Below are 25,863 nucleotides of genomic sequence, written 5' to 3'. Positions count from 1 at the left end.
CCATTACGGTTACCATCAGTAGGAAATGCTGCAAGAAAATAAAATAGGGTAAGTGACAGGACACTTGTGTCCTGTCCAAATTGGTCATCAAAGACATCAGTTGGAGAGTGAATGAAGTATGATGTTATTTCAAAACAACTTCCTGCTAGAATTAGACTTCCCAGGTTGTATGGTTTATTCTCAGTTTTTCAGCCAGACCCCAATCATAAATACAGATTTGTAAACCATGCCTTATCCGCTAACCATTCTTACTTGTTAATATAGAGAGACAACTTCTGTCCTTTGCACTTTGTTAAAGTGCAGAGCTGGAATATTTAATAGTTGAGGTAGTCAGCTGTGGATTTCTTAGGCATGTGAAGCTACATGATTTTCAAGCAGCTAGTAGATCCCACTCAGACATTTATCTTGATGCTCAGATGCCTTTCATTTGTTGATACATTATAAATCACAATAATCATTTCAAAGCCTCCTGGCTCAAATCTAAAATTAAAGCAAAAAATAAAAAATAAATAAAAGAGTGCGGCAGTGCTGAGGAAAACTATTGGAAGGCAGTGGTACCCAGCCCCAAGATAGCTCCCCATGATCTCTGCTCCTGGCATCCACGCCCTTATGCAGTCCCCTCCCACACTATTCCAGGGCTGGTGTATGTAACCAATAGAATGTGACAGAAGTTATATGGTATGTCACTTTCAATATTAGGTTATAAACGGGACTGTGGTATCTGTCTTGGTAACACTTGCTTTCTCTCTTAGACAGCTTTCTCTGGGAAAAGGCCACTGCCATGTTGTAAGCAGTGCTACAGAGAAACACACATGGTAGGGAACTAATGCCTTCTGCCAACAGACATCTGAGTGATATTGGAAGCTGATCCTCCAGAACAGATCAAGCCTTCAGATGACTTCAGCTCCAACTGACAGCTTGACTATAAACCTCCAGTATGAGACAATGAGTGTAAGTTTTGAGGTAATTTGTTACCCAGCCATAGATCACTGATATAAAGGCATTTCTCTTTGTTATCTTATTTTGCAGATAAGGAAACAGAGGTCATATCCCAAGGTTATATAACTTAAAAAGTGACGAAAAAAAGATTAAACCCCAGGTCTCCCTGACTTGAGAGCCAAGATTTTTAACTACTACACTATTGTGCTTGTCACAGAAATGGTCACACACCTTGGAATAGATGGAATAAATAATTTAGCTAAAATCTCATAGCACTCCTCAAATTGATATAGTTCTTTAGCCAAAGCTCCTATTTTGATATTCTATGGGTCATTTTGACAAAAGACTTTAAGATTGTCTCCTCCCATCCCCGCATGACAAATTCAACTTCATTCAGAACAAAAAGCCAAAGAGGAAGCAGTATGCTGTGGCAAGCATCTGTGCTTAGTGAAGAGGGGAATGTGCTGACAATTATTCTATATCTGCTTCCTTTCTACTGTCCTTTTGGTGCTTTCCTCTAACTGGACAATAGGAAGAAGAAAAATGGAGAGAGAGGCCAGCTATGATTAGATGAGAAGATCAAATGTCATCCCTTGTAGGAAATTTCTAATGCTGGCTGGAAGTTACCCCTTGATGAAGTATGGGGCCAAGAGAATTTATAATTCTACCACATATGAGTGCTCAATAATTTTAAGAAGTGTTTGCTAACTCTTCAAGAGAAAAAGTCATTTAAATTAAATGTCCCCAACTCCATTAGATAAGAAATTACCCCAAGACCAGTTCATTCTTGCCTTATATTTTATTTTGCATGCTAGATCACCAACAAGCCACTAAGAGCCCTAGGTACACTGTGAAGATCATTGATAAGCCTAGGCCAGGATCTGAACCAAGAGTTCAGAAACTTTAGTGTTCATAGTAAGATCACTGGGGGAAATGGTTAAACATGCACGTTTCCAGGCCCCAATCTGACCAATTTAATCAGTTTCTTTAAAAGGATTGCAGTGGGGAGGTCTGCATTTTAACTTTCTAGGTGATTCTGAGGCAGGTGAATCCAGGACTTCTCTTGGAGACTTCTGTCCCATTAGTGTCTCACTTGTAAATATCAGGGGCAGAACCATGATTTTGTGGGGCCTGAAGTTCACACAATTTGGTGGACCTTGTTTAAAGAAAATATGAAATTATGAATTTAAAAAGTTGGCACTGTGATTTGGAAGGAACCTAGATAGAAGCTTCACTGGCTTCATGGTTGAAAAGTCGAAGTCTCTCCTCTACTATACCAAAACATTCTACACTTCTATACTCTGGTCACCAACACAACTATTTCCCCCATGCAAACAAATTCTCTGACACCAGCTGGATGTCCTACATTTTAACATAATTCTTAAACTATCTACCTGGAGATAGCATCACTTCCCATAGATTAATGGCTCTGTCCTACAAGACTGCTCCCACTTCAGACATCAATAGCAAGTCCAGATTGTCACCTAGGTTTCTGATTAACCTGTTAAAAATGAGTAGTTCCCATTACTCCCTCCTCTTCTATCATTTGCTAGAACAACTCTCAGAATTCAGGAAAATGGTACATTTATTAGTTTACTCACTTATTATGAAGGGATACAATTCAGGAACAGCCTGAGGAAAAGATGCATAGGGCACAAATGTGGGAAGGGGCTCAGAGTACCATGTCCTTCCCAGGTTCCATATGTACACTAACCTAGAAGCTCTCCAAGTCCCATCACTTAGGATTTTTGTGGAGGATTCATAACATAGGCATGATTGATTAGATCTTTGACCATCAATGATTAAGTTAATTTTTAGCCCCTCTCCTAAGAGGTCAGTTACGTGGTCTGAAACTTTCAATCTTCCACTCATTTGGTTGGTTCCTTTGGCAACCAGCCATCATCATTAGGGGCTTTTCAGAAATCACCTCATTAACATAAACTCAGGTGTGGTAGAAAGGTTTTTTTTGTGAGTAATAAAATATACCTTTTTATTCTTACCACTTAAGAAGTTCTCAGCATTTTAGGAGTTTTGCGCTAGGGACCAGGAAGGATAAAGACATATGTGTTGAAGAATAAGAAATATGTATTTCTTATTATAAATCACAATATCACAATAGGAAGTCCACCTCTGCTATCATCAAAATGTTAATTTCTCACTAGTGAAATTGCTTCTACCAAAGAATCAAGGAATGCAGTGTTCAGGTTGAAAAAAAAATTCTTTATGACAGTTCTAAAATTAGGCCCTTAGGAAGTATATAAGCACTGCTGATTTAAGTAAGTGAGGTCTCCATTTTCCTTTTCTGCTCAGCAGTTTTTATTCCTTCCATGATAATTTCCCAAACTGTGGCACTGTACAATGGCAAATTATTCAACCAAGATTAATTTGCGAGTCAGTAGGTTGTCCTGAAATAAAATAGTAACTTATCAACTTTTTAGGATGTACAGAAGTTCTTAAGTAAAATAAAATTTTGGGTGTCATGTACATGTTATTAAAATAGAAATGCCTGGGGTGCCTGTGTGGCTCAGTAGGTTAAGTGTCTGACTTTAGCTCAGGTCGTGATTTCACGGCTCGTGAGTTGGAGCCCCGCATCGGGCTCTTTGCTGATGCTGATAGCTCTCGGAGCCTGGAGCCTGCTTCAGATTCTGTGTCTTCCTCTCTCTCTGCACCCCACCCCCCACCTCTCAAAAATAAACATTAAAAAAAAGGGAAAAAAATAGAAATGCCTAATAAGAAACGAATTTTAATGTTAATTATTTATTAAATACTTTACAAGTATTGATAAATGTGTTACTGTTCCTAGAAACCTGGTTAGGCTGGCACAATTTATACTCTGAACAGTTACTTTCCTGAGAGCCTTCATTTGATTAATAATTTTCCCCATGCTTAGTATGAGAAAATAGGAAGAATACATGGGTTGAATGGCTGTTTCTGGACCTCAAGATGTTACTGTACATACATCTCAACTACAGTGTTTTCCATAGGAAAGCACATGGAAAGACATCCATATAAGTAACTTTTTTCCATCTTAAACATCAGACTTTTTAGGATTTTTCATATATTTATTTATTTATTTATTTATTTATTTATTTTAATTCTCTTGTGGCTTCAGGTTTTGTTTTTTGTTTTTTTTTGAGAGAGAGAGAGAGAGACAGATGGACAGACAGACAGCATAAGCAGGAGAGAGGGCAGAGAGAGGGGGGACAGAGGATCTGATGCAGGCTCTGCGAGGACATCAGACTGCTGTCTGCTGGGTGACTGAGCCACCCAGGCGCCCCTTTCATATTTGTATTTGAAAGACATCAAGAAAAAAAAATGGTTTGTAGGTCCAAAATGTACAAAACCAAGTTAGGCACACTTAACTCAGTCCCTACTAATGATAGCCAAGGAGTTGAAAAATAGTCTATTTAAGAAATTAGATTTTTGAATAAGAACAGTAATAGCAAATGTGACAGATCGAATCTACGTATGAATTCAGACCTGAAAATGTTGTCCCCCTTGGGGTCAAGGGCAGGTCAGTGTTACTTAGGTGGCATTCCCTGAATGGCACATTTACCCAAGGGATGTCCTGAGGTGGGACTTTGCAGGTGGCAAAACCAAATAAACTGACTGAGAGGTGAGAATTCTTGCCCAAGTCCTTTAGGCTGTCAAGTCTGTCATTCAGGTGGTTGGAAAAATTTTGCTTTTGGGAATCAGAGTTCAAGTCTCAGCAAGCGACTTGCAGAGTTGTGTGTGTATGGCCTGCCAGCTCTGTTCAGTGTCACCAACACCTCTGTTTCATCCTGACAGCAAGGCATCAGCACAAAGAATGCCGCAAGCCAGGCCCTGCTGCTAATTGTCCCCTTTTCAGTTCTTTAAGACCTTGACTGCCCTGGTCTAAGCATGAACATTTGCATGTGTTCCAATTTATCTAATTGTGGATATATTAGCATTTTTTCTCCTTCCAGATGGTGATGTGAAAAAGGGCAACCGTTGAAACTCAGTCACTCAAGTTAATATTGTGTCTCTTTCTCTGTAGGTCAGGCTGGCTGCAAATATGTTGGGAGCAATTTGGAACTCTGTGTGTGCTGGGAATCAGGGTCTTTGCTAGGTATGGGGGAGGGGAGTGGTCTGGGAGTCCAATTTTCAGAGAAAACTCACCAGTTCCTGTCAACTGAAAGAAACGTTTCATGCACATGGTGGGTCAGAATGTTATTTTTATAATATAAACCACCTGGCCTCCTCCTAGTTTACCTCTGCTGCAAATGCTATTCTACACACATACCTAGACCAAGGTCCCTGGTAACTATTACAAAACCATGTTGTGTTTTGCTCCTTGCGTTTTTTTCTTTCCCCTTTTTTCTTTTATTCCTTTGCTTTTTTCAAGTTCAGGTGAAGACAAGATGAATTGATCAGGGCTCAAAGTTTTGGTTTATTTTTATAGTTGCTTTGATGTAAAAGGACTTGGCTCTGATTGCACTGAGAGGGATGGAGGGGGGACGGGGCAAGATGGAGTCAGCTTTTCTTCCTCACTCAGCAACTCGAGAGACAGTATCTTCCTAAAGCTCATTCAACTAGGGGCTTGGAGACTCCTGTGAAGATAGTCCCAAGTCTTTATTTACTGTGGATTCTCTTCGCAAGCATTTCTTTCACTGCACTCTGTTCTATTTGGAGGCCAAGCATCTCTGTTCACTTTGCTCACTAAGAAAAGACATAGATTAAAGTCAGGGAACAGGGCTGGGGAATAAATACAACATCTCATTAAAACAACATGCACTCCTGGGATGCCTGGGTGGCTCAGTCGGTTAAACATCAGACTTCGGCTCAGGTCATGATCTTGCAGTTTGTGAGTTCGAGCCCCACGTCTGGCCCTGTGCTGACAGCTCAGAGCCTGGAGCCTGCTTTGGATTTTGTGTCTCGTCTCTCCCTGCCCCTCCCCCACGTCTGCTCTGTCTCTATCAAAAATAAATAAAATGTAAAAAAATAAAAATAAAAAAAAAACCAATATGCACTCCCAGTTTTATGGGCAAGTCATTAAAGTCTTGACATATGACTTTCAAATGGGAAGGGGCTATAACTAGCCTTCCTATCTTTGGGTCTCATTAGTTGCAACACAGGATGCTTTCCTGTGGAGATTTCTACCAGGAAATGCCTCCTTTAGAAGTTACGTTACATTGCATGGTGTGTTGTGCATTTGGGTCAAGGTGTACAAGTCTGGAGACAGAGAGGTCATGGATGATTTCAAATAGAAATACTTTGCATTAAAACAGCTTTAGTGTAGGGTAAGAGTCTCAATTTTCTGGCAGGAACTAAATCTCTATTTGGGACACAGAATGTTAAGGCTAGGCCTTATTTAATAAACAGTGAAAAAAACATTATGATTCCATTTCACCAAGTCTATGAATTAATAATATTTTCTATTAGTTCATGTCTCCTGGTAAAAACTTACTTTTATAAACTTAGTTTGTTGTGATTTAAATATACTTTTAATTCCATGGACTTTGAGAAGAATCATTCAATGCATGAAAGTGTAAAATATGTGTTTTATATCTGATAATACAGGGGAAGTATGCTTACTGCCACAAGTAACTAAAACACAATAAAATCAAACAGTCCTCTCCTTCTTTTAGGCCATATATATCTTGGAAAAGTAGTTTTTCTAGGTATCTTCACAGGCAAAAGTTTTGGTGTGAAAACTAAGAGGCATAAAAATGAAAAGCCTTTTAGAGACAGAGCTTTGCTAGGAGCTCATCTGCTCTGTGTGTTCCTCTCACATCTCTCAACTGTGCAGCGTGTTATGCAACACCAAATATTTGTTGAAAAAAAATCAATCAATGGGTTGCCTCTGGAAATATGAAATGTCTCAGTTCTGTGGGGTGATTGGCAATACACAAAACAGCCTAAATACCCGAACCGTGTTTAACACCTATATTTATTTTCTGTGAAGAAATTTTAACAACAGCAAAATGTTTATGTGAAAAAAGATATGATACCCAAATGGCTTAGTGTCCTGTACTTCAAATAAATCGAGCTATCACATCAGTGTTTTAGCCAGGGGACACATTTTTTATTCAATCCCAACTTATGCACATAAATAATCGCATGGTCTAGTACTACACTCAAAGGAATTTTTGGTTTTTATTCCAAATAAGAATGAAGTTTCATTAATCCAAATCACTCTAGCAGGCTACCTGGAAGGCCACGTCACTGGCCGGAAAACAAAATTTGAATCAAACCTTTTAATCAAAATAGAAAATAAGATAAAATACTCAAATAAGTTCTCCTTTTGCATTTGAAAACAGAAACAGCTGCTGAAGCAGTGAGTGGCTTTCCTTCTGAGTTCATCAAAAGGGGAGCCAGACGTTGATCTGATGGCCTCTGTGTTGCTCTTATTGTAAAAAAATGGAAATTACTGCAAGTTTTCATGGTCATGATATGTGGCTAGGGAAGGATTAACTGCCTAGACGAAAATGGCATAAAGAAAATATGTCCAAAATGCATGAATTCCTACCTAATGCCTGTAATATTAGAGGATGGTTTCTGTTATAAAAGACACAATAAGAACTAATGTGTTTCAATATAACTTTCTAAAAGAAAAATAATTTAATATCAATAGGTCATTTATTCATTGTTTTGAAATTCAAAAATGAATCATATTTTCACTTCTCTTTTTCTAATACATAGTAATTTAGGAAGGCATAGTTTAAACAAGATTATGGCTGCTGTCTTTCCCTCCGGCTCTTTATTTTTTTGTGGCTTGTGGTGTCAAGACTAACTGAAAGTTCTTTAATTAGTCTTCTTGGACACAAGCCTCCCATTTACTTCAGTGGGAGGTTTCTTTGCATAAAACCAGTGGTTTGTGTCCATCAGAGCCTTTTGACTGCTTTCCTTTGATTAATCAGAAAACTAAAGCTAAGTCTGAATACCATTTTTCTAAAGAATGAATGGGCATAATCTCTTACAGCTTTCATGAAACCAGAAGGATTAATCCTTCAATCCAGTCCCATACTCCACTTCAAGTATTTTCAATTACTTGGCACCATTGGAGGTGACGTCCATGGCTCAGTAAGAAGGCTACTGCTGGCATAATGGTTTCTCCATGTCTCAGCACATGGTCTTGGCATTAATAATCCATCATGAAATGATTTGCAGTGCACAAGGGTGACATTTGATTATGTGAAAAGCATTGCAGGAATGAGCATGTAGGCTCTTACTGGCCAACTGCTGGCAAAAACATGATGAAATGTTATATGGTGAAAATAACATTTAAGATGGTTTCTGAACTGACAAAGAAAAGGGTAAGGACATTGCTTTAGGAGAAATTTTCTTTCTTTTTTCTATTTCCTGGTTTTCCTTTCTCAAATCATATTTTGGAAGGCCAAATGGGTTAAGGGACCAGATTTGTCAGCCAATCACCCAAACACATTTTCAAAACATTTGATTCAGGAAATTCTGCATCTTTTAAAGCAACGATGTTAACAATCCTCCTGAGAACCTTAAAATATAATGATTTAAACATAAGGTAAAGGAGACTCTGAAATGATTAGAGAAATCACCAAGAGGCTTCCCTATTGAAGAGTTCAGTTTTCTCATTTTGTCTTCTATTTTTTAAAGACCACAAGGAGGATGTTGAATGTACTATCTAGGGGAAGCCCTATCATTTTAAGTAGAAATTTATGAGATGATTGGGAAATTCATAATTCTCAGTGTAGTGAAAGCAAAAAACAAAAACAAGAAAATTTGAGTTTCTTAAACTCATGTGCTCTAGACCCATGCACTGATCTGTCATATACATTATATTCTAGATAGATTATAATGAATGCACTTATTACATAAGGACAGACATAATGAACACTTGGGTGAGAGGATGGCCAAATCTTGCTTATTCATGGCATGGGTATAGGGTGGAAGGAAAGTTATTACGCATAAATTAAAGTCAGAGAGACTTAGATGGTTTTTTACATCAATATTTTTAAATTAAGCCACAGATATGAACATAATAATATTATTTGATTTTAATGTTTCTGACTTTTCCTTGCCAGCCCACCATCTTATAGTTAGGTAAAATACCTTATTTGATATACTGTATTGCATATAATAATATATATACTATTTTATATATCAATGAATAGTGATCGTATACAATAATGGACAAATATAAACTTCAGTGATTTCTTTAAGTTTATTTATTTATTTTTGAGACAAGAGTGTGAGAAGGGGAGAGGCAGAAAAAGAGAGAGAGAGAGAGAGAGGGAGAGAATCCCAAGCAGGCTCCACACTGTCAGTGTAGAGCCCAACGTGTGGGTTGAACTCACAAAGTGTGAGATCATGACTTGAGCCTAAATCAAAAGTTAAATGCTTAACCTACTGAGCCAGCGAGGCGCCCTTAAATTTCAGTGATTTTTGAGATTTTTTATTCATTTATTTAGCTATTCCTTCAACAAAATTTATTAGGCATTACTATATGCAAAGCACAGTGCTTGGAGTCATAGGGATAGGATACAGAGCCTATCTCTGAGGCATTTACATTTTATTATAGACTATGCATATGCATATAAGTATATGCATATAAGTAGTAGCTAGAAGAGGTCAAGATATAAATAAAGAACAGTTAGGCTGAAGCATTGAGTGTCAGAAGAGGAATTCAGGGAGATAAAGTTGAAAGGGAAAGTTGGGGTCCAGTTTAAGGAATTTAAACTTTAATAAGAAGGTAATAGGGAGCCACTGAAAACATTTTTTAAATTTTAATTTTGAAATAATTGTAGACTTATAGAAGAGTTTCAAAGATAATACAGAGACTTCCCAAAACGTAGTCAATATCATCTAAGTTTTTTTTAATATCATCTAAGTTTTCATGTTTTTCAATATAATTGTTTATGTAGTATTCTTATATTATACTCCTATGATTGCATTCCTTTTATCACGCTTAGTGTAGTATATGCTTTGTATTGTTTCTTACTCAGAAATGCCAAAAATGTTTTTTATTAATCTTTTCAAAAGAATAGTTCAGTTTTATTGACCAGGTTTGCCATTTTTTGCCCTATGACATCAGTTCCTCCAAACATATCTTACATAGAAATTCAATCTACATTAAAATAAGACCAAAAACTAAAACCCAAACCAGTGAGATCAATTACAAATCTAGTATCAAAAAAAAAAGGCTCTTGATCCATCTGTTAAGCAGAATATTTTCTCTAAGTCCCACAGAACTCTGTGATTCTTTCATCATGATCCTGTTTGGAATATGGTAGGGCATTTCCATATTATAGAAATTTTACATTATAGAAATGTAAAATAAATTTTCATAAATTTCCATATTATAGAAATTTTAAATTATAGAAATGTAAAATAAATTTTCATTTCTATATGAAAATTTATGATTTCTTTAACTCAAAGAAAATTGTTTCTGTTATATATTTATTCACCACTATTTCCTTTGTCTCTTTCTAGAACCCTTATGAGATTAACGTTTGCCTCCAGGATTTATCCCCATATCTTCTGTATTAATTTTTTTCCCGTCTCTTTGTCTTTTTGCTCTATGTTGTAGAACATTTACTTTACTAATAAAATTTTTACTTTGTCATCCTTCACTAATTTGGCTGTGACCTATGTCCACTCATCTATTTACTCCTCTTTTATTTATTTATTTTTATTATTCTAATTTGGCAACCATATTTTTAAATTTCTTGTTCCCTGCCTTGTTTCATAGCTATTTCAAGGATAAATATCTTTCCACAATTTTCTGAGGATACTCACTGGAATCCTCTCTTATGTCATCTGTTGCTTGAATTCTTTATATTCTTATGTTTGTTTGACTTGGCCTTTCTCTTCTGTTTTTAGTTTTCCTCAGATGTTTGGTGGTCTTTAGACCATTTACATTCATGGACAAAGAGATTCATTCAGGTGGCTGGCAAGACCTTGTTCTGTGGCTGAGTAGTTCTGCCACAGAGCAAGTTCTGCCTAGAAGGTCTCCTCTGAACGAGAAGTCTGATGGAAGCTCTGTATGAATAGGCAGACTTCACCTTAGAATGCTCAATGATGGGCTTGCAGGTTCACATGGTTTGGGAATCCCTTTCTCAGTTGCTGCCTTTCTTCCCCTTCCCCTCTCCCTCATCCTTGTCTAAGTATCTGTGGTTATGTTAAACTCTGTTTTGAGGCTTCTAGACCTGCCTTCAAATCATCTTCATTAGGCAACTCACTGTCATTAGTCGAGGTCAAATAGAGGTCCACTGTTGATCAATGTTCAGGGTAGGAGAAAGCAAGACCTCCGTAGCGGGCTGGGCCAGAAGTTTTGAAAACAGTTCTTTTATTAGCCTGAAAATTACTGTCATGCTACTGTCAGAATAATCCTTCTGAAACACATTTGAATGTATCAGTCTCCTGCTCAGAATCCTTCAGGGGTTCTGATTGTACACAGAATAGAACCTGTTCTCCTTTGCAAAGTATGAAGAAAATTTATTGTTTGATATGAGTGCCTATTCCATCATCTCCTACCATTTCCCTGCCACAGGCACACTTAGGCTTCCCAAAGTCTGAAAGTTCTTGTGGTTTTCTCTTCCTCCAGACCTTTCCACATACTGTTCTGTATGCTAGGAATGTCATGTCCCCTGTATTGACTGGCAAAGACACCCTCATGGTTTGGGTCTATTTATTAGACTCACTCCATAAAGGTTTGAAATAACATGTAATAGATACACAGTAGCAGGATAAAATAAATGAGTAAGGCACACTAGGTTCAAAGGGAGAGTAAAGGTAGAAATATAAATAATATCAAGTATAATGTTAGTCCTTAATTACGTGACATTAAGTTTTGTAGACTCACACTGCAAAGAGGTACACTGTAAATTGCCTCTGGGGTTCCTAGTTGTCAAACCTAAGAGGGAAACTTGAATGCTTGTTGAGCATATAGTTCATAAACTATAATTAAAGCATTTTTGCCAGTTATGGAAAATTGAGAGAGAGAGTTACTGCATTAAAGGAGTACTTAGAAAGGTGATTGGTAAACTGAGAAGTTTCTTCTTTATGCTTTCATTGACCCTCATCTATAACTATTTGATTACTATAATTTTTTTGCACCCTTATTTCTTCAAGGTATGGACTATATCCTCATCATTGGGCCCAACGCTTGATATTTGCTAGTCAATGAATATTTGTCATATACACTGGACAATCATAAGTTGATGGTTAATATAGGCAATGTTTTTGTGTGAGTTGATATACAACTAGAAATGCATCATCATTTACGTTAATCATAAACAAAATAAAGATTTAACCAACTAGAAGAGCCTTTATAATAATTACCAAAAAATACTTAGAATACCTAGTATGTGCATATAAGTATATTGCATATATATCTGATATGACTCCCAACTAACACCATGGATATTATTCCCCATTTCAAAATCAGTGAAATCAAGAAGTTAAAATCAGCTTCCCAAGGATATACAGCTATTCAGAGGCAGAACTTGGGCTTAGTACAAGTGCCTGAACTCAGACCTGTGAGTCTCAACCTTTGCTGTTGGTTCGTGCTTTGGTGTGTAGTAGATTGATTAGCATTTGATTACAAAATTGATGGAAGGCCCCTGATGGAAGGACTTTGCAAGAGTTTCCTTGTTCCGTATGGTTTATTCTAAAATATTCTGAGGGGAAAGGCAGCAGCTATCAGCAAATAAAATGCTATAAAATTAATTTTCCACAAAGAAACATCACTTAATTTAAAACACTTACATTTAAAAAAATTGGAACACCTGACCAACCTGTATATATAATGGAATGTGACACAACTTATTTTTCACTACGACCAAGAAAGCTTATAATGTTACCATTTTATGAAACGACTTACTCTCTTAACCCAATTAACTTTTCCTGACCAATTTATGGTTGTTTCTTACCTGAAAGTTGCCAAAACAGCTTCCCCCTGGGAGGGTCACATAACTCACAAAGGGCGGTCCTGGAGATGGCAGTGACTCATAGACTACCACGCCTTCACTTGGGAATGCAGCCCTCTGCTGCTGCTTGCTTTCCCAAAATTCCTGTAACATTGACACAACATTCACTGAAAAACACAAAAAAACACAATCGGTTATTAAGGAAGGATGTACTCGGGCAAAAACAAAATTTTATTTGCATGCTGGATTGTGTAACATGTCATTTCCAATTTAGGCAGAACAGTATGTACTGTGGGAGTGGGAGGGAGTGCTTTCCTATTTAATGCAAATGTGTTTATCTCTTTATGAGTATGGCTCAAGCGGTTTGGTACCCTAATTCTAATAATGTTGCAGTATATTAAATTTACTTTATAAATTAATTTTTAGTATCAAATTAAAAACGTCACTCTTTCTTCTTTGAAAATTTGTTTCAATAAACTTTGTTTAGAGCTATGGTTATCCATGGCCCCTGCTCCCATTTCTCATAGATTCTTACACCTACAAAGTGAAAGCCAAATTTGGAGGTAAAGATATAAACAATGGAATTTTAATTGGGACCCACCTATTATAAGATTTAAGAGGAGAAAGGCAGAAAGAAGAAAACTCTTTCATGCTCCTCTCCATCCCAATCTAAAGGAGAATGAAAGGCAATTGTGTAATAAGCAGGAGGCTGGAAAAAGCCATAAGTGAAACTAATAACATGGAGACCTTGTTAAGGACTACGTCTGTTAGATGACTTCAGAAAACACAGTAATGGCTATAGCCATGTGTTTTAGATTAAATGACCTGTGATAGCCTGCAGAAGTTTCAGATCAAATTTGGTTGGTTTGTTTATCCTGTACTGCAAATTGAATTGTGGAAATTAACAAGGATAATAGAATTGTAGCATCAAAAGAGACCTTACAGGTCATGCAGGCAAAGTTCTGCCTAATGTAGGAATGTCTTACACAACACTATTGACAGCTGCCTATCTGGCTTGCGCCTTAACATAGGGAAGGAGCTGGCACTTGGCACACCTTGAGGCAGCCCGTTTCAACTCTTAATGGTTCTGTGAAAAGATCCTTTTTGGGAGTAAGCTGAAATCTGCTTTCCTGTAAGGTTCCTGCAAGTGGTCTATTTCTCATTTCTGGGGCCTCACAGAAGTTTATCCCCTAATCCACATGAAAGTCCACCACATGCATGAAGGCAATATAGGACATCTGTTGTTTTTGCCTGCCTGGCATTTGCTTCCCCTCTTTGTGGGAATAGCACAAAGGTTTTCTTTAAACAATCATCTTTCCTTCAACCATGTCTTCTTCAGGGTTGAGGGATGGAGATTTGACCAAAGCCAAGTCATTTAGAACCAATGAGTGCAGGACTTCTGTTGGAAATGTTGGAAGACTAGATTCTCCCCTTTTTCACTAGGTTGCTGGGAGGATAGGAGGTAAGTGTGGCACTGCCCAAGCAAGGGAGAAACGTGGCTGAGAAGAAAGCCAACACAGAGAAGTGTAAAACCAAGAGATGGAGAAAGAAAGACTAAGTTCCAAAGAAATACTTTGAGCCCCTGAGTCAATGCATCTGCTTTTTCCTTAAATCATTTTGTATTGGTGTCTTTCACTTGTATATGAAAGTATACTAATACAGACAACTCTCAGGTTTCCTCAAGTTCTGGATTAAATAGTTTTTGTTCTTCCAAACAGTCTTTGCATAATATTGTGCCTATGTCCTTTGCATTCTCCTAAATACATTCCTAACTGTGCTTCAAAATGTTGGGGTTCAGTAGTTTTCAGGGAGTCAGGAAAGTCACAGAGTTTAACCTGGAGGCAAAAACAATGCACAACCACCTTCTAAGTTGTTTACTAGAGCACGTGGCGCCTTTACCTCATTCCTAGGTCGTGGATTAGTTTCATAGTGTGCAGTTCAGGCAAATTCTCAAGATGCCTAAGGAATCAGATGCCTGAGTATATTTTAAAACTGTAATGGTTAGTATTTAAGAAGTGTTTTGAAAAAAAAAAAAGGAAAACATAAGACTATCAGAAGGTGTAGGTGAATTAACTAAAAAGTACATGTTGAAGTGGTCAAGGTGAGATTGGTCATTACAGAGTTTTTCATTTATTCAAAAATATTTGAATAATATTTTCTACCAGTTGATGTACTTCTAAATAGAACTTTTATATCCTAAACTGTATTTTTGCTACTCATCTTCCCTGGCCTCCCAGCTCTAAGAAAGCAAGGATTTTTGAGCCCTCTGGTTTGCATTTCTACTTGCATGTGACCACCAGAATTCAGCAGGATGTCTTAAAGACTGAAGCCTAAAACAAAAGCCAGTAAACTGTTGCTCTGATAGTCCACAAGGCACAATAGACTGCTATTTTAAGTCAGTTCATTGTTGGATGAATTTAAGCTGAGAACTGAAGTTGGAAGATGAAGACTCATGATAGTCTAGGTAAAATGAACACAAGAATTTTGGCATGCAAAGCTATGTGGATTACAGAGTTCAAAGGTATGTAATAAGTAGATTTCTATATGAACACGAGTAGCAGTTTTCAAATTTTTCATTCTGCAACCTTGGAAGACTTCTTTGATAGTTCTGTGTATGTCATCACCTCTAAAGAGTACAACATATGTACATGCACACACACAATCCATCTTTCTATCTCTATCTCCTCTTGTCGACTGGAAAACCTGATGAATGGAGTGCAAAGGGAAGAAGGCCAGCTTGCTATTTGAAATTCCAAAGAATCAGTATAGCAGAGGATACTCTATTTATGAAACATATGATCCTTTATTTTTTTTGAAGTAGTAGCAACAAGGTTTATGGGCAATGTCAAAGGAAATGCAAGCAGAGGCTTAACTTCTGCTGAAGAAAACCACCCAAGTTTGAGGATAGGCCTCACTACACAATTTAGTCCCTAGCCACAATTGCCCTTTGATGCTCAGTTAATGATCCTGTCTCCCTTATTACAGAAAAAAATTGGGCTACCAAGCATGTGATATCCATCCCCACATCTAGTGACCCATCTGCTCAAGTGCCCAGATCCACATTATTTCTTCCAGTCTCAAATGGCATTGTTCTGGTAGTAATTCTCTTCACCTCCTATTTTTAAAGGTTTCCTCTTTATTCACAACTTCTCAGCAGCCATAGGCATGATCAAGATAATGAATCAATCAATCAGTCAATTAAATGAAACACTCAACCTTGGAACTATTTTTGGCTATTAGTTATTAATATTTTCCTGTTGTGGCTAAGCTACTAGAAAGAATATCTTATATTACTATCTCGGATTCTTTATCTTCCATTCATTTTTAACCCTCCACAATCTGACTTTATTCTTCTGCACTTTATTCCGCTGAAACTGCTCTAGCAAATATCAACAAATCTTAATTTTCAGTTCTTATGTATTTGACCTCTAACTGTATTTGACATAGCTGGTCAGTTTCTTCTAGAAATGTTCATATCTCTAGTCTTTTCTGACAGCATTCATCCTGATTCTGCTTTTCTATTTTAAACCATTTGCTCTCAGTTTCTTTTTTGGGTTTCTCTTCCTCCATTACCCCTCACATTGATCTGAATAAAAATCTTGTCTTTTCTTGCTTTCTACCATTTTCCTTAAATGACAGAACCTATCTCCATGACTGCATCTACCATAATATAAGCCAACGGTTCCCACACCATTCTCCTATAGCTCCAACTTTGTTAATAGATACTTGCTTATTAGATGTCACACAAATTCAACATTTTCCAAACTCAACTAATTTTCTTTCCCAAAAACTCTTCTCTTCCTCCTGAAGTATTTAGAAAGTAATATTATAACCTACTCAGTCACCTACATCAAAAACCTGGCAGGAACCTTAAATTTCATGTCCTCTTTCCATTCTAATAAATGCCCAAGTTTTACCAATTCCATATCCTAATGTCTTGCATAATCTCCACTTCCTCTCAATCTGTACTGCCATTGCTGCATTGGTTCATATCTCATCCAGTATACCATAATATCCTCCTGACTTCCATTATTCTCCTATCCAACCCATCCTCCAATTGTTTCCAGGGTAATCTTCTAAATCTCACAGTTCATGAAATCATTAACATTTTTTTTTAAATTTTTAACGTTTATTTATTTTTTATTTGAGAGAGAGAGAGAGAGAGAGAGACAGAGTGTGAGCGGGGAGGGGCAGAGAGACAGGGAGACACAGAATCTGAAGCAGGCTCCAGGCTCTGAGCTGTCAGCACAGAGTCTAACTCGGGGCTTGAACTCACAAACCACAAGTTCATGACCTGGGCCGAAGTTGGATGCTTAACCAACTGAGCCACACAGGCGCCTCTCATTCACATCTTCTTAAAATCCCTCTGTGAGTCCCTCATTACCTATAAGATAAATAACTCCTTGGCAAGGCATAGAAGACTCCATGTCTTGATACTCTCTTGTTCCATACAAGCCACCTCCCTCCTCTCTCCTCAAGACACCTTCCAGGCCCCTTACACTTCCTTGAGTTTTATGTTAATGGCAAGCGTCTTACTTCCATTCCTCTTCTTAGAATGCCCTTTTCCCCAGTGGCTGTTGACTTCTTGCATGGTCTAGTTATCTCTTAAGATTCACTTTCAGCATCAACTACTTAAAAATAAAAACAAAGCCAAAATAATCACGAAATCCTTGTTTCAAAAACTTCAATTCTCTGAGAAGCAGCATGGATATCACTTGGGGACTGGTTAGAAATGCAGGATCATAGGCCCCACCCCAGGCCTAGCGAACCAGAATCTGCATTTAAAAAAAAAAATTTTTTTTAACCTTTATTTATTTTTGAGACAGAGAGAGACAGAGCATGAATGGGGGAGGGTCAGAGAGAGGGAGACACAGAATCTGAAACAGGCTCCAGGCTCTGAGCTGTCAGCACAGAGCCCGTCGCGGGGCTCGAACTCACGGACCACGAGATCACAACCTGAGCTGAAGTCGGACACTTAACCTACTGAGCCACCCAGGCGCCCCCAGAATCTGCATTTTTAACAAGATTCTCAGGCAATCTGATGCACATTAAAGTTTGAGAAGTCCTGTTATAGGAAGAAGTTGCTATTCTGATATCCATGTGTACCTATTATAAGCCAGGCACTATGCATTTTCTCATTTACTCTTTATTTTTTTTAATGTTTTTATTTATTTTTGAGACAGAGAGAGACAGAGCATGAGCAGGGGAGGGGCAGAGAGAGATGGAGACACAGAATCCGAGGCAGACTCCAGGCTCTGAGCTGTCAGCACAGAGCTTGACGTGGGGCCCAAACTCACGGACTGTGAGATCATGACCTGAGCCAAAGTCAGACGCTTAACTGACTGAGCTACCCAGGTACCTTGTCTCTTTTAATCTTTATAACATCCCCTACAACTGGGCATTATCATCCACAACTTATAGATTAGACATTAAAGATGCTCAAGGTACAATCAAACAGCTACTAAGTCTTAAACTTGGGATTTTTAACCTAGTGCTGAGTTTATAATCTATGCTCTTTGTTCATTCTGAGACACTCTCTAATTATGGCAGAGTTTAAGTTGTTTTCATGTGTGCCTACCTCTACTGAAGACAGTGCTCTTTAGAGGAAGAATTACATCATTTTTTCTTTCCACTGAGTCTGGAACATAGTATGAGCATAATTAATATTAGTTGAGTATTTGAATATCATCAAAGCATAAAAGATGTGCTGCATTTGTGAGGCTGTTGGCAATGTGAGGCTCTCCACAAGAATTACCTCACCTATGTTTTCCCAGGGGGCATTTTTTTTTTTTTTTTGACACATTCTTGACAAAGTCAAATAAAGCAAAGGCCAATATTTGTATTTTTTCATTCAGGTTATATGACATGTTTCCAGCTTGGAACTGTCATAATGAATGAGCAGCCAGGATGTGAACAGGTATCCTGATGACCAATCTTCAACCAACACTTTGCTCTGGTTTAAAGCAATGGTGTAAATACCCACTGATTGTATACCTCAGAGAGGGCAGTGACTGGGCCTCCCATTCTAGTCCCTTCTTTCAAGTAAGGATGACTAACGGAGAAACAAGAGGAAGAAGAGGAAATGATAAAAGACTGATGAGGAGCTTGGACAGGCTTCCTGGGCAGAGGGCCATGAGCAAAAGTCAAGGTCAATTCTCTGCCTGATTATGCCCTCCATCTTAATGTCAAGAAGCTATAGTTTGGAACATATCATTTTTGGTTATGCATTATTCCTCTCAAAGTTTAGTAAAGTTTGTTTTTTTTTTTTTTTAACTTTCTACTTTGTTTTAATGGACACTAAAGAAAAAGGTCTTTATCCACAGCCAGGACAAGATAAATTGGTCATCCACAGTGAATCTGGACACAATATGAGAGAGGTAGTGCATCCTCAGCTAGACTGGGATAAGGTAGATGGTTAACAATTTGCCTGATGCTGGAGTCAGGACAAACTGAGCATCCCTCCTAGTTCACAGTATAATACCCACAGGTCATCAGTGGTTTTATGTTTTTCAAGGTAACTGATGTTAAACTGGTAAAATTACTACAAAGAAATAGAATATCAAATGGCTGAGACTAGGGGTGTGAGAGGAGTAGAAGGAGAGAGAAATGTTGGGGAGGGCCTAAGAATAATAGCATGAAATTTAGTTCTTTTTTGTGACTTCTATCAGTTTATAACATCTGAGAGTAAAGAAAGGAATTAAACCTCTGAATTTACTGTGCACATCAAACTTCTTAATCCTTTGCATTTCCCCAAATTGCTTTCTCAGACACAAGTGATTGACCCTGATATGGACTAAATATTTGTGCCTCCTACCTATCCTTCCTTCCCCCAATCACCAAATCCATATGTTGAAGACCTAACCCCCAGGATGATGGTATTAGAAGATGGGGCTTTGGGGAGGTAATTAGGTTTAAATTAGGTCATTGGGTTGGGGTCCCCATGATGGGGTTAGTGCCCTTATAAGAACAGAAAGAGACACCAGAGCTTCCTATTTTGGCGATGTGAATATACAGCAAGAAGGCAGCCATCTGCAAGCCAGGAAGAGTGCTATCACCAGGAAGCAAATACGCTGAAAACTTGATCTTAGACATCCCAGCCTTCAGAACTATGAGAAAATAAATTTCTGTTGTTTAAGCCAACCAGTCTATGGTATTTTGTTGCAATAGCCTGAACTAACATAAACCACTTTGGAAGTTTTGATTATTTTGTGTATCAACAAGACAATTTGCATTGTAATTTATAGGCATTATTAGTATGGCTACTTTCTTTGTCATTGTGTTTTGAAACTTGAATATGACAGAGTTTTCAGAGTGGTAATTCAATCTCCAAAAAAATCTTTCATAAATGAGGATTTCATTTTTCCCTTCCTCAAGCTTTCTTTTTGATTATAAAAAGATGAGCATTAAGGATTTCACAGAAGGCAGATGACCAGTGAAGACATCCAACAATGTGGAATACCTTGACCATCCAACCTTTGATCCTTTCTATAGAAACCCCCAATCAGTTTCAGCAAAGCAGTGTCTTTACTTGTTCCTGAACATATAGTTCTTATTTTTTACCTGTCCTTTGGTTCAAGTTCTCCCAGGAGTGTTGTTTCTGCTCCTCCCCTCTATCCATCCAACTTACTCCCATACTTCAGAGGAAATACCACCTATTCTATCATGCCTTACTCATGGGTTCCAGCCCATATGGATCTCCTTTTCTGAGCTCTCATTCCATTAGTGGCCTTGTGTCTTAGCACTTAATCTCCTCTAAACCATGCTAATGAAATGGATGTGGTGTTCCAGGCTAAACTGATAAAGTCAGACTTGGCTGGACTTCTTTCTGGCTAGAGGAATGAAATGCATTCATCTTACAGAATACAGTTTTCTGTTATTTAACTCACAGCAGACTGTGAGATTCTGGAGGGCAGGGACTCTGGTTCATTCTTTTCTGTAGCCTTCTTGGTATACACCACAGGGCTATTCATCTGGAAGCAATTGTGGAATTCACTTGGAATATAAGAAAACTCTACCTTTCTGAACCATTTGAGTGCAACTGAATGAGTGTGTAGAAGGTAAGTGAAGTCACTAAAATTCCTAGAGAGGTCAAGACTTCCTTCTAGAATAGGAGGTTTCATGTATGAACCACTGTGGTGCTCACACAGCATGGATATGGTGGTGGCAGCCATGCCTCAGCTGGAGATGGTGGAGTAGGGGCAGAAAGATGAAGCCTGGTCAGAGTAGACACATGATTGTTACTCACTTTGTAACAAGGTCTTCACTTTCTTAAAAAGTAGAGTTTAGAAAACCCCTGAATAGAGATGGTAAGTAATTTTGTCTTAGAGTGCCAACTCAAACACACTTAGGCTGACTTGCCTAGAGCAATGTGTTGAAAAGGATTTGAAAGTAGCTTCTGGCATTAGTGGAACATAATTAACCAACAATGTGTACTGACTGGCATAGTTTATCTGATGACCATGACCTTGATGATATGGATTTAAAAAAGAAGTTCATAACAGGCTTCTTCCCATAAAAATTTACAGTTTGATTGCAGAAATAATATATGATAATATAATTGGTGAAGAAAATATTAGAGTGCTACATTGTAGAACAGAGATGTTTTTAAAGTAATATTTAAAACCTAAAAATTTATGGCACAAGAATTCAATCCACACAGGGGGAAAGCAAATGAATGTGGACTGAAAAGTTCAGGAAAAGTCTACCCTGGAGGAAGGCCTAAGCTGAGCCACTTCAGAAGAATGAGATATAGACCATGATGAGAAAGAAGCTGTGCTCTCCAAGGAGTAAGAATGGCTTGACAAACAGAGTAAGAAAAATAATGTGTCAGCCAAGGAATTGTTTAAGAGGGCATAGGAAAGGGTGCCATTAGGAAAGGGGTATGATTTGATAGGAGACAGGGTAAGAGGACTTAGCTTCCTTTAATAACTGGAAATGAACCCCACTGGCCTAGTGCCCCAGCTTTACCCAAGTGGGTGAGAAAGGCAGGAGCACAGAGTCCCTTGACCTTTGTCTTTGCCTAAGGTGCTGTGCTGCTTGTGGTGACTCCATCCATGAAGACACAAGCACAGACACTTGGAGAGAATGTATGGCTGCTCTTGTACATCTGAGTGAACCAAAGAGAGGGTTTCTGGGAGGAGTTCAGGCATAAAAATCTATGAGAAGTGGGTAAGAGATGAGGCAGGCGAGAGAGGGCTCATTCTGCAGCCTGGAAGGAGCACAAATCCCCTTCAGATAAGATCATCAATCACCAGACACTCAGAGGGCTTTTATCCTACAAATTTGGAGCTTGTCATTTTCACGGATTGGATGCGTGTGATGCAGATGCCAATAGGGAGAAATGATCTATGTTTTCATATGGGCATTTTGAGATGTATAGAATGTAAATGTCCAAGGATTATAGAGCGTGTTATAGAAGAATCCTCAAATACAGACACTGGTTCAAACACAAAAAAATGTATACTGTGTCTTCTCTCTCCACCTTTTATCAACTGGCAGGCAGTTTACTCAGTAGTTAAAAGCATGGAACCTGGAGTCAGAATGCCTGGGTTTGAATCCTGTCTTTACCACTCAAAGGTACCTACTTAACTACTCCAGTTCTAACTGTAACATGCAGTACTTACTACACAGTTTCTGTTAGGCTTAAGTGGGAAATGTCAGAATAGACCCTCACACATAGTAAGCACTAGAGCATTAGCTATTATTTGTGGTTAGAGAAGGTGATGGAAGAAAGAAAAAGGCATGATTATATGCGTGCATGTGGCATCTTTGAAACTGATTGTTCCTGGGTTGGAAACCACATCATTAAACATTCTAAAAAAAAGTCTGCAAGTCTGAAAATTCTCTAATTGTACACATTGTGCTATTTATTTCCAAAATATGCAAAAAGTTCAGAAATGGTAAAGGGAGGCCTCTTTTGATACTATTTGCTGGTAAAGACAAAGCTTCATAATAGCCAGAAAATAAATGGATGAAATGCTACATCTCAAAATCTGGAAACAGAGATGTTTGTCCATATTATTCACTTTATAATGGATGCTAAAGGCAATACAACTGCTTTTAGCAAACATGACAGGGGCTAACTTTCACTTAAAATTAATGCTTAATGACTGTTTATGCTTCAGGAAAATAGAAACATTATAGTTTGTTGCCCAGTTCAACTACCTAATAAGAGATAAGTCCTAAGTGGAAAAGATTCATTTTCTAGCAAAAAGGGATCTTAAAAGTATGTTATAAATCTACCAGAAAAAAAGAACCAATTTCTTTTCTGCCTTACAGAGAAAAAATTCTAGCTGGGTAAAATATCACTTGCCAAAAACAGTTTAAGACAAATTGGAAAGGCTACCATTTAAGGATAAATCATTAAGAGGCTTTCAAGATGATTAACATATTTTTAAATTGATTCTCTGCCTCTAAACAGATGGATTTATGTTATGCAATATTTTAATATAATCTTTAATTAAATTAGCCTTAGCAGGTGATATTTTAAAATAAAGTTAATTAGTATTTTCTATTCTAGCAGTTCAATCACGTACAGCTTGCTCTTGCCAAATGTGATTTCTTAGTTTTTTTGAGGACAAATAGAAAAAGATCCCCCAAATAATCTAAGGGGCAAGCTCAAGGTGTGATGCCAATTTATGATTCGTGCCAAATGGGTAGTAAAATGGGATACCTTTGGGTCTTGCATTTGGCTTGGTAAACTCCAGGACACTGACCAACAGACCTAGTTGTCTCATTATTTATAACCATCCTCAGGTTCTGCCGGGTTTTGATCTGGCCAGGGGAATCTTGCTGGCACAGCTTGTGTGTCAGGTTGGGTACAACGTGTAGGAATCCTGGGCCCCTTTTTCTTATGTGTAGACACTCTTTCAAAGGTAGCCACAGCTACACAGCAGGACTGAGACAACTTGGAGTATTACTTTGTTCCCAGGAGAGGAACTTTCTTTTAGGAATGCACTTGAATCAGTGCCTAGCTCCTTCAGCAGCTGGAAAGCTGGTTTGTTTCTCCTTTTGTTGGCTTTTTCTTTTCTTCTGCTGTGGTCCCCATGCTCTTCCCTGAACATTTTTCTTGAAATGATCCTTTGGGTTGTTTTACAAAGTTAACCTCTTGGGAGATTGTCCAAAATGTACAAAAAAAGTATCTCATTCTTTTTGGCTTAATTTTGACCTTCAGAATTTTTTTTTTTTAATTTTGTTTTAACCTTTTATTTATTTTTGAGACAGGGAGAGACAGAGCATGAACAGGGGAGGGTCAGAGAGAGGGAGACACAGAATCTGAAACAGGCTTCAGGCTCTGAGCTGTCAGCACAGAGCCCGACGCGGGGCTTGAACTCATAGACCGCGAGATCATGACCCGAGCTGAAGTCAGCTGCTCAACCGACTGAGCCACCCAGGCGCCCCAACCTTCAGAATTTAAAGTTACTGAACTGTATATGATTTGGGGAGACATTTAAATGGCATTTATTTTGGGGGCACCTGGGTGGCTCAGTTGGTTAAGCATCTGACTTCGGCTCAGGTCATGATCTCATAGTTTGTGACTTCAAGCCCCACACTGGGCTCTGTGGTGACAGCTTGGAGCCTGGAGCCTGCTTCAGATTCTGTGTTTCCCTCTCTCTCTCTGCTCACACTCTGTCTCTCTTTCTCAAAAATAATTAAACAAAAATAAATAAACATTAAAAAAATTTTAAAGTAAATTACATTTATTTTTTATATCTTTGGAAGTACTGAGTAATTTTTTTAAAGAAGGCAAAGGGGAAAGACTATGAAGGAGCAAAAGGGAATCACAAAGACAAATTAAAATAAAATAAAAGATCATGAAGTATACCAGAATTAAACAGCATCAGCAGCATGCCTGAGTTCCCATGTGTGGTTTATATGTGCATCATGGTCAGATGATGTCATCTAATCACAAAGCTACATAGAATAAAAACCTGATGTAATCTATTTAATCAATCAGGAAGTATATATCTTTCTCATGTTCCATTAGGCACTGACATTACACTGTATTTAAGAGACTTTGTAGGACTATTAATTTTAGATAACTAATCAAAGATTTAAAAAAAAACACTGGTTGCTTTGCTGACCAATTCTGTTTAGTTAAAATGCTCAATCTGTGCATATGTGGCTTTAGGTGTATAATGTACTTTTCCTAGATATAGTCATTATAAGAATGCTTTCACGGGGCATCTGGGTGGCTCAGCTGGTTATTTGGCTCTGGTCATGATCTTACGGCTCTTAGTTCAAGCTCTCCATCAGACTCTGTGCTGACCGCTCAGAGCCTGGAGCCTGCTTCCGATTCTGTGTCTCCCTTTCTCTTGCCCCTCTCCACTCCTCTCTCTCTCAAAAGTAAATAATCATTAAAAAAAAAAAAAAAAGCCTTTCACAACTCTGCAATAGCTGTCTAACTAGGGTTTATGTAAAGTATGAGGCATAGACAGAGTTTGGCCCTAAAGAGCATGGTGCAAGGCCTTTGGTGACCCAGGGTTAAGGTTAGACCCTGAGGATGAATATAAGGATTGGTAATCTAAGTTATTGTGCCAATGTGGAATATGGAATGATTGGAGGTGCTCTACCATGACCAACCCCAGGCAGTGCTCTGGGGAAGTTGTTTGAAGAGGGTGTTTATTTCCAGAGTCCTTTTTTCCTCCATCCTATTTCATATGGTTGTCAGTTTAGCCATGCATGCAATTAGGCTGTGTTTCAGGTATCACTGTATGATGTTTTAGAAGGTTCAGGTACAGTTTATTTTATAATAAAGGAGAACACCTGACAATAGGAAAAATATTCTCCTCTTTTTGTGAGGAAGAAAACAAATCAATCAGCAACCAAAAATGTCTTTTGTGCACCTGTTAGGTGCCTGACCCTGTGGGAGAGCACATGGAAGTGCAAGGTATGGCTTTGCCCTCCTGGGACATCCAACCTAGGTGTGGACAAAAACATGCTAGCAAAGCTACAACTCATGTTGCACAAGAGAAATGTAAACTATATAATATAGGCCATAAGGGTCAAAGGACTGGTGACTAAATGACGGGTTCCCACAGCTGCCTGATGGGATGAG

General features: G+C 38.2%; 1 protein-coding gene across 1 annotated transcript in view; it reads right to left on the bottom strand.

Annotated features, from left to right (window-relative positions):
* Positions 1 to 25,863, bottom strand: part of LIX1 (limb and CNS expressed 1) — a 57,120-nt gene that overhangs the window by 20,234 nt on the left and 11,023 nt on the right. The window contains exon 7 of the mRNA XM_053907187.1: positions 12,810 to 12,973. Within this exon, the coding sequence (XP_053763162.1) occupies positions 12,810 to 12,973 (164 nt within the window). The remainder of the gene's footprint in view (positions 1 to 12,809; positions 12,974 to 25,863) is intronic.

The sequence above is a fragment of the Panthera pardus genome, unplaced genomic scaffold, assembly GCF_024362965.1.
Source record: "Panthera pardus isolate Hobbes unplaced genomic scaffold, ASM2436296v1 HiC_scaffold_2, whole genome shotgun sequence".
Classification (NCBI taxonomy): Eukaryota; Metazoa; Chordata; class Mammalia; order Carnivora; family Felidae; genus Panthera; species Panthera pardus.
The sequence above is the reverse complement of the archived record's forward strand: the minus strand, read 5'-3'. Positions and strand labels throughout refer to the sequence as shown.